The sequence below is a fragment of the Triticum dicoccoides genome, chromosome 7B (genome assembly GCF_002162155.2).
Source record: "Triticum dicoccoides isolate Atlit2015 ecotype Zavitan chromosome 7B, WEW_v2.0, whole genome shotgun sequence".
Classification (NCBI taxonomy): domain Eukaryota; kingdom Viridiplantae; phylum Streptophyta; class Magnoliopsida; order Poales; family Poaceae; genus Triticum; species Triticum dicoccoides.
This window is the reverse complement of record NC_041393.1, coordinates 107,242,207-107,252,161: the sequence shown is the minus strand read 5'-3', so window position 1 is coordinate 107,252,161 and position 9,955 is coordinate 107,242,207. Positions and strand designations below refer to the sequence as shown.

Here is a 9,955-nt window from a genome sequence, read left to right as displayed (position 1 = left end):
TTATAAAAATCCTACCGAGTGAAGAGCAACCCTCTCACTCGGGGGCTTAGCTGCAGTCCAAGCACTCGCCTAAGTTGTAAAAATCCTACCGAGTGAAGAGCAACCCTCTCACTCGGAGGCTTAGCTGCAGTCCAAGCGCTCGCCTAAGTTGTAAAAATCCTACCGAGTGAAGAGCAACCCTCTCACTCGGAGGCTTAGCTGCAGTCCAAGCACTCGCCTAAGTTATAAAAATTCCACCGAGCGAAGAGCAACCCTCTCACTCGGGGGCTTAGCTGCAGCCATGTGCTCGCCTAAGTTATAAAAATCCTACCGAGTGGTAAGCCTGACTTCCACTCGGAGGTTTAGCCGCGGCCCAGTGCTCGCCTAAGTGGACCGCAGGATAAGTCGATTGCAATAAAGGCGCCTTGCTTTGAACCTGCAAAAGACATTTCGAGCCGAAGGCAATCGTATTCAAGCACCAAATTCAAGTTTGAATCGGCATCTAAAGGAACCGAAAGTGCTCAGGCATCAAGCCCGTTAAGGTTTGTCGGTTACAATTCCACTCGGCATACCGAGGCAAATTTAAAAGTATCGAGCCAGAAGAAGTTTTTTACCCCTCCTGTGGAGGGCTGGAAGGTGCAACGAATTCATCAAGGTCAATTCCGTCGGCGATCCGAGTGGCAGCTGCAAGGAAAGTTTCCATAAAGGACCTGAAGTCGTGCTTCTTGGTATTGGCCACCCGAAGGGCCGCCAGCTTCTCTTCTCGCGCATCTTTGCAGTGGACTCGGGCCAGACACAGAGCGACATCTGCACCACACCGAGCCGAGGACTTCTTCCACTCCTGCACTCGACCAGGGATTGTGTTCAAGCGGGCCATCAGCGACTCAAGGTCATTCTGAAGTGTCTCCTCAGGCCAGAGCGTCGAGTCGATGCGAGATGTGGCGGCCTTCAGCCTTGCGAGATAGTCCACGACAGCTGCAACACGAGACTCCAGTCGGAAAACATCCATGGCAACTTCGTCGTTCACCGGAGAATTGACGGGGTCGAGGTTTGGCTCCAGTCGGCTGGTTTCTTCTTCAAAGTTTTGACAAAATTCTGCAAGGATGATCACTAAGTCAAGGGGATAGTCGAATGGAAAAAGCCACAATTGGAAATATTTGCCAAACTTGGAGGTTTACCTTCAAGCATAAGAAACAGCTTCTTGGCAAGACCACTCAGGAAGGCCTCCAGTTCAGTTTTCTTCTCAGTCAATTTGTTGACTTGGTCGGTCAGGGCAGCTTTGTCAGTTTTCAGTCGACTGACCTCCTTGTTGGCAATCCCAAGAGCAGCTTTCAGATTGGTGTTGTCTTGTTCGAGCTTGGTGACTGAAGCTAACTTCTCGTCAGCAAGCTTGATCCTCTCAGCTAGCTCAAGGTCTTTCTTCTGCTGGGCCTCCCTTACCTTACCTACAAGTTACAACAAGATCAGATTTTGAAACAAGCAAGGGGAAAAGCAGTCGTCAGGGTCTCACCAAACATACCTTCGGTCTCCTCCTTTGCCTTTGTCAGCTTCTCCTGAACCAGCTTCAAGCTCAGCTCGACTTGAGTATGTTTTTGTTCCAGCTCTGAGTAGCGAGCCACAAGATCACAGGAGTTCTGCGAAGAACCAATCGACTAAATGTCAAATATAATTCACTTCCGAGTGAAAAAGGGAAAAACACACGTTTCTAAGACTACAGCCAAATACAAGTATTCGACCGTAGTCTCGGGGACTACACCCAGTGGGTGCACTCAGCGTGCCCCCACTAATCCCGATGAAGACAAAGTCGACCAGTCGACCTCAAAAAAAAAATCAAAGAGCATTCTCTAAGACTGTGATCAACTGCAAGCAGTCGACCACAGTCTCGGGGACTACACCCAGTGGGTGCACTCAGCGTGCCCCCACCGGTTTGTGAAATCCAGTCGACCAGTCGACTGACAGAAAAATTGACATCATAAAGCCTAAGGCCGACTGCCAGCAGTCGACCTTAGCCTTGGGGACTACACCCAGTGGGTGCACTCAGCGTGCCCCCACCGGTTTGCGAAATCCAGTCGACCAGTCGACTGGCATAAAGATTGACATCATAAAGCCTAAGGCCGACTGCCAGCAGTCGACCTTAGCCTTGGGGACTACACCCAGCGGGTGCACTCAGCGTGCCCCCGCTAACACGGAGTTTATTCGACACACCCACTGGGTGACTACCGTAAATTCCGGAAAAGAAAAGTTTTTGGTAGCATATCCAACAGAACAAACAGTGGTCGACTGACCTGGACATTGCTTTGGAGGGCAGAACTGGCGTCATAAGCTGCCTGGCTCGCATCCCGGATGGTCTTCAGCTGCTCCATCATGAGTCCCGCCTGGCGTATCGCTTCCTTCGCTGCGCCAGCTTGGTCCTCAGGGACGTGGTGCGTCGTGAAGAGGGAGGGCTGCTGAGCACTCGTCAGTGGATTTGCGAAGGACACCGTGTGTCGAGTGGTGTTCTCTCCCTCCACAGTCAGAATCTCAGGCGCCGTCACATCCTGAGGCACCTTACTGGCGGATGCTTTCCGACTCCTCCTGCGCGTCAGTGGTTCTTCATCTTCGTCGTCGTCAGGGAGATTGATAACAGTGTTGGGTGGAGCTGCGGAGAAGAATCAGGATCAGAGATCACGAGTCAGTCGACTAAGAACGGTGTTAAGAATACAGTACCTGGGTTCGAAGTTGCTGCATCCTCCATCTCGTGGTCGTCAGCCCGAGCTGAGGTTTCAGAAGTAGCAGCACTGCAACTCCAAAGGATCAGTCGACTAACTTCAGCGTCGACCAGAGATAAAGTTCACACAAAATGAGAAGACTCAAACGACACAATTACCCTGATATGGTGGGGATGGACACCTTCATCTTCGGCAGGAGCTTGGTCGGCTTTGGCGGAGCCCCCCTAGGCTGCTTCGGCGCCTTTTCAGTTGGTGCTGGAGAAGTGGTCCTAGGGCGCTTGGTCGACTGCGTCGCAACCCCCTTGCCACGTTCAGTCGAAGGGTCGTGGACGAGCTTCGACCGCCTTTCCAAGCGCGGTGGCACGACCTCCTCCTCTTCCTCCTCGTCTTCGGCGTCATCATCGTCGCCGTCGTCATCATCATCGTCGTCGTCGTCCCCTGCAACGTCCGAGTCCCATTCCTCCTCGTCCTGGCTCTCGCCCCCACTCGCCTCACCCTCCTCAGTCGGAGTTTGTGCCCCATTGGGCATCGAGTACAGCTCGGTGAGGGCCTAGCAGATATCAAGACAATGATCAGTCGACCAGTCGGCAGAGTAGACAGAGACGAATGCGACAAGAATGCAGTGGAGAGCAGGGCAAGTGTACCTTATTTGGATCGCTGTTGTGGTCGAGTGGAGGAATTCTCCTGGCTCCGCGTGGGTTGTCCTTGTTTCCGGTGACGGCTACCATCCATCTCTCCAGAGTGACATCGTCGACTGCCTCTGGATGGACTCTAGTCTCGTCTTCGGTCCCACAGTACAACCACATGCAGTGGCTCCGGAACTGGAGAGGCTGGATGCGACGCCTGAGGAAAACCTCCAGGAGGTCCATGCCCGTCACTCCCTCCCGAACCAACTGCACCACGCGCTCCATCAACATCTTCACGTCAGCTTTCTCCTCCGGAATCAGCTTCAGAGGGGAAGGCTTGCTCACTCGGTCCATGGTGAACGGAGGGAGTCCACTCGACTGCCCTGGCGTCGACTGGACCTGGCAGTAGAACCAAGTCGACTGCCAGCCTCTGACGGACTCGGGAAAGGTCATGGGCGGGAAGGTGCTCTTATTCCTCACTTGAATCCCCAGGCCTCCGCACATTTGGACGACTCGGGTTCTCTCATCACCTGGGCTCGCCTTCTTCACGGACTGAGATCGACACGTGAATATGTGTTTGAACAAACCCCAGTGCGGTCGACAGCCCAAGAAACCCTCACACATGGATACGAACGCGGCAAGATAGGCAATGGAGTTTGGGGTAAAGTGGTGGAGCTGCGCTCCGAAGAAGTTCAAAAAGCCACGAAAGAAAACACTCGGCGGCAAGGAAAACCCGCGATCCACATGGGTGGCCAAAAGCACACACTCACCCTCTTCTGGCTGAGGCTGCCACTCCTTCCCCGGAAGTCTCGCAGCTCCGTGGGGGATCAAGCCCTCATTGGCCATGTCGAGAATGTCATTCTCAGTGATGGTCGACTGGATCCAGTCTCCTTGGACCCAGCCTTTCGGCAGGCGGGATCTGGACGAGGATCCTCCGCGGCTGGTGGATCTCCCCTTCGCCTTCTCCGATGCCGACGCCTTCTTTGCACGCTCCAGCGCCGCCGTCTTCTCCTTGGCCATGGTCGCCGGCGAGATGCGCGAAGGGAAGTGGTGCGGGGACGAGAGCGAGCGCGCTGAGCAGGGAGGAAGGAAGCAGAGAGAGGGGGAGAATGCTAAGGCGCAGCACAGAAATCCTCGCCGGGCACATTTATAAGGTCCCTTCCGAGTGGATGACAGGTGGACCCGGTCGATCTAATCATATCTGGAACAGTTATGCAGACGGGATACGTGGCGAAAAAGGCGGCGCGGAGATCGAGGCGTCTATGCCCCGTCCCATCCGAACGCCGCGGTCCGCCCCGCTTCGCGCGCGCCCCCAAATTTCGCATCCCGCGGAATCCGCGAGCAACAAATCAGTCTGTCAGGCGCGGTGTTTCCGGCGATCCGTCGCTCGGAGATCGTCGAAGCCTGAAAGATCACTCGACGCAAAAACAGAATGGATCAAGTCGACTGAAGGCAAGTTGTTTCCTGTCGACGAAGGGATTCTTTGGTCCAGAACAGCGCACAACCGGAGCGCAAAGGTTAATCGGAAACGACATCAACTCCTTCTTCACTCGAAGCCTCAATCCATTCGGGGGCTAATGATGGGGTTATGTACCTAGGGTAGGGTCATGGACCTGATCCAAGTAACTTACCCCAAGACATCCTTAGAAGAGGTCGCTTTCCAGTCGACCAACAAAGATTCACTCGACTGGCCTGAAGGACTCGACCACGAAGACTCACTCGACCACCAGGAGGTCAAGAGGCACTCTGCTCTGCAACGGCCTGTAATCAAGTGGACTTTATGATAGTAAAGGCCTTTATGTGGGGCGTTACCAGTAACTCCCCAGACTTAACTCACCTTAAACCCTCTCCTACGTGGGCTGGCTGGGGTTCTGGCGCACTCTATATAAGCACCCCCCTCCACAGGCAGAGGGGTTCGGCACCTTGTAGTTCATACACTCATAATCCACTCGACCGCCTCCGGGCTCCGAGACGTAGGGTTGTTACTTCTTCCGAGAAGGGCCTGAACTCGTACATCCTTTGTGCTTACAACCTCTCCATAGCTAGGACCTTGCCTCTCCATACCTACCCCCACTCTACTGTCAGGCTTAGAACCACGACACCTCGGGATGGCAGGGGCTTGTTAGGGCGTAGAGCTTCCGACCGGCGGCCATGGCGGCCCCCAAGCTATAGAGCCCGGTCGGAAGGGGCGGGCCCACGGCGAGCGCGGCGGCCTGCGTTTCGTAGACGAAGGTTGTGGGTGGGGCGTCGTCACCGTGGAAACGCGGGCCGGCAGCGAAGAAGATGTCGGTGCCCAGAGCGGCGAAGTGCACGGGGCCGCGCACCGGCCACCTGATCCGGATGGCGGCGGGCTCGGGAAGCTTGCGCACTCCTCCAAAATCGTCGTCCAAGATGTCGTCGGCGTCGAGCTTGTGGATGCTGTACCCGCCGTCCCAGTCGTCCAGCGCCAGATAGAGGTGCTGCTTCCGCCGCGGCCTCCTACTCTCAGCGCAGTCGCAGTCACAATCCCGGCGCCGCCGCTTAGACGACGACGAGGAGGAGGAGGAGGACCCCTCGTCCAACCAGCCGGCCATCGCGAGCAGCTACCAAAATCTAATCTGTGGTCGATGGCTCAGTTGATTATGAAGCGGTGTAGAATAGGTGAGCTCTCTGCTGGCGGAAGATCGACTTATAAGAGGTGACGGAGCTGCGGCGTGAAGAATCCAAGTCGTGATCGATTTCGAGTCGGCATCGGCACCTGGCAACCAAGACGCGGCAGAATCGGAAGACTCGCACACTGCGGCTATTACCCGATTCAATTCAAGCCCACTGCAGGGGCAATCGGTAACGGAGGCAATACAGAGTTACAGACACAAGATAGATTTTCAGGCTTACAGAAAACACAACTTTAATATCTCTTCTGCATTTCACACGCGAACATCTAAGTACGAAAGGTACCATGCATGACTCATCGTAAAGCATATCTCTCTCTACCTTATTCTCACTGTTATGCAAGGTGCAGCAGATCTAACCTTGCATACCAGGGGTTTATTCTCCGGTCGAGATATAAAAGGGTAACAGGGGGTGGATACAGGGGCAAGGCTCACTCCTTCCCCAGGAGGGCGAGGAGCATGCTCTCGTAGTCGCCGGAGGTGTCGCCTGCGACGGCCTTCTCCAGGGGAACACTGTTTCTCTTCTGATACGCCTCTTTGATCAGCTTCAGGTCCACCTCAGCGCGGGTGGTTATGACCCTAGTGAGGGAGTTCTCATCGGTTCCATTGCCTGCAATGGCCAGCCTGGCCACCTTCTCAAAGTACCTATCAGGACAGGTGAAGCACCGGATAACAGCCCGCAGGGTTTTGAGGAACTCATCCTTGGGGTCAGCCTTGAGATCCTGTAAAAAGCAGAGATTGTGAGAAAGCATGCCTTTGGATAAAAACAAATCTAGAAGGAACTGCATTGGTCAAGCAAGATTGTCCCTAAAACTCATATGTAGAATTTTGCTAAATATCATGGAACTGTGAGAACAAAACTGAGGAAAGCAGATAGCACAAAATATGTATACAAATTGATTCGAACCGACTTTAGAAGGAAAATTTTGAGTTTGCAGAGCAGTTAAGAACTTAAGATTTACTATAAGAATAACTAATTCTGGTATGTCCTAAAAACTAATAAGGTAGGCGAATACTATTAAGTTCTTGCTTCTAAGTTGCAAGTAAGCAGTTAAAGGGTTTTACAAGAAGAATGGAGTGTTCAGAGCCACACATACATCTCAGAAACAACAACAAAAATTAACTATACAGAATAGCAGAATAACTCTTAGTAATAGGAACTCTTAGAATGACTAGGAATGCATTCAAATTTAACAATATGCATCTTTCTTTAAAAAAGCACCAAGGCAACAGATCCAGGCAATATGCATATGGAAATTTATCTAAAATCCAGCTGGGTAAAAAAGGCAGAATAAAGTTGAGCTTGAATTTGAATACATAGGCTCCTACCAGGCAGAGCATTACCAAAGATCATTAGTCAACTGAGATAAAATATGCTATGTTGCATATTACATATTTTCTGAAACAGTGATGCATCTTAATTATTGAATTTCGGCTTTTAACTGTAGTATAATGCAACACGGAGCAAAGGTAGGCACAACAAATAGAACATAATGAGCTGGTTACATCCTGTCAGATTTTCAACAGCAGAAGTAAAAAACAGAGCATAAGATATTTATGCACCTTGGTGATCGGGTGACCAAATGTATCATTGTAATTATTGAATGTTGCAAGCAGCTGAGCTTTGCTCCTAGTGGTGAGAATTCTGATGACCTCATCATCACCATAAGCCTTATGCTCAATCTTCTCATGTAGTAATTTGGCCTCTGAATGAGCCAACCTTGTGTTGACCTCTGGTCCCTCATAGCGGTGTGAGCTTACAAGTGGCACCAACAGCTGAAAACGAATAAAGAAAATTCAGGCCCCACTTTGCCACAATTATCTATATCTACACAAATTTCCACCTCCAAAATCAGAAAATGGCCAGGAACAAGGTAACCAAAGTCACCATCGCAACTGAATTTGATCTGAATGTAGCCCAAAGTTATAAGATACTGCATTTTGAAATTTCAAATTTCATGGTTCATGAGTTAACACTAACAGCATGTAAAATAGAAGAAGCACTTTCATATCATTTTTCAGAAGAGAAGAACAGAGTCTTCTACAAAAGGATCAACAGTGATTTCTTTCATACCAGTGGATATTTGGATCCATAAACCTTACTGGCGTTTTAGCACAGTGCAGACCCAATCCATTGTAAATGACAGCACAGCTCCGAACTAATTTGTTTAGCACCGGGTAATTACTTACAGTCAGTCAATTTAGGGACGCACCGGTATATAGCAGAGTATATGGCATCTAAGACTGAATGTACAGGAAGATAGGAACGGGACAAGACACAGTACCTTGCGGAAGTCGCCGGTGATATGGGCAGCGACGTCCTCCTCGAGCGAGCGCTTGAAGCGGTCGTGGTAGGCCTGCCTGACAGCGAAGAGCTGCTTGGAGCCGCGCGCGCAGGCGATCTCGACCAGCACGGGGTTCCCGGGGTGCCACTTCTTGGCGGTCTCGTTGGCGAGCACCGCGTCCCGCTCCGCCGGGTCCAGCGTCCACAGGATCACGGCCCTCTGATCACATCACAACACGTCACAGCAGACCAAAAACGTCCGATCAGCCAGAGATCTGGAAGGGGCCGGGGGTCCGCGTAAGGTGAGGTTGTGCTGGTCAGCCGGTGAGTTAATTACCTCGAAGTCGCCGGAGATCTCGTCGGTGATGCTCCGGAGCAGCTCCTCGCCGTAGGTGTCGGCGTAGTGCTTGCGGATGGCGCGGCGCTGCGCGGCGTCGCGGTGGCCGAGGATGGAGATGATGAGCGCCTCGTTCGTGCCCCACCCTGCGCGCAGACGAAAAGAAAAAAACCCGACAGATCAGACGATCGTCCCGCACGGGGAAACATTGGGGACGACGGGGGGAGCGGCGAGTGGGCGTACCTTGGAAGGCCTTGCGGAGGTTGTCGCAGTCGTCGGCGAGGGCCGGGACGTTGGAGGGGACCTTGAGCGTCGCCATCGGGCGCCTGCCGGGATCGGACGCGGAGCGATGTGGGAAGTGGGATCTCGAGACCGGGCGGGGAATGGACGAATGGATTGCGCGTTTCTGCAGGGGGGTGGAGGGGGGCTATTAAAATGGGTGGGGAGAAGAGGGGTTTAAGGAAAGCGATGGTGGGTGGCTGCCATGTAATTAGTGGGGTAGCACTGATTATCTGATCTGGATTACAGTAGTATGATTAGTGTATGGGCGCGTGATGCACGGGGCCGGGCCGTGTCCTGGAAACATCTCTCGAGTCTTAAGCGCTAAGTCTGCAGCAGAGACGGGCCAATGATTAATAAATGGAAATGTGTAATTTTAGCGTGAATTGGCACGGGCAACAGCTCATGGTGAATAAGAAAATGATGGCGTGAATAAAGACGACAGCTCGTTACGAGGGTGGGAGGCCGGGTGCGTCGTCGATGGTCTGAGGGGGAGCCATGTGTGCTTGCGTGGTTCATCGTCTTTTGGACTTTTTGGAGTGCACTCGCTTGGATTGAGGTTGGTGGGTCGCCGGTGCACCGTGTGTGAACGGCCGCGACCATTTTGTCGCTCCTGGTGAAGTGGTAGCCATCGTGCTGCTCTGGGCTAAAGGCTGCTCCGGAGCCCCGAGTGGCAAGTGGCAGTGATTCAGAAAACAAGAAGAATGTTGTTTGGTGAATGTTGGCTGGGAGGGGTTTCGCGTTGAACGCCCTCTTAACCGTTGGATGAAAACAGCAAGTCTTAAAGCATCTCGTCGGACGGGCCAGCCCGTTCGCTGGGAAGCTGACCGTCGTGAACGCTCTGGGCTAAAGGCTACTCCGAGTGGCAAGTGGGGGTGATTCAACAAAAAAAAACAAGGGAAAAACTATTGCCAAATGTTTGTTGGGAGGGATTTCCCAGTGAACGCCCTCTTAACTGTTGGATGAAAAACGTAGATCCTAAAGCGACTTAGGTTGCCATGTTGGATAGCTGGGAAGCTGCAGTGAACACGTCCATGCCCTAGTCAACACCGTGCCCCTCTTCACATCCACTCCCACCCCCCCAGAGAGAG

The 9,955-nt window shown here is 52.6% G+C and overlaps 1 protein-coding gene across 1 annotated transcript; it reads right to left on the bottom strand.

Moving 5' to 3' along the window:
- Positions 1-6,090: 6,090 nt before the first annotated feature.
- Positions 6,091-8,991, bottom strand: LOC119336831 (annexin D1-like). The gene is made up of 5 exons (XM_037608913.1): positions 8,829-8,991; positions 8,586-8,731; positions 8,250-8,468; positions 7,528-7,740; positions 6,091-6,686 (listed from the first exon to the last, which is right to left on the bottom strand). The coding sequence occupies exons 1-5, from the start codon at positions 8,902-8,904 to the stop codon at positions 6,396-6,398; spliced, it is 945 nt and encodes a 314-aa protein (XP_037464810.1). The 5' UTR covers positions 8,905-8,991; the 3' UTR covers positions 6,091-6,395.
- Positions 8,992-9,955: the final 964 nt, after the last annotated feature.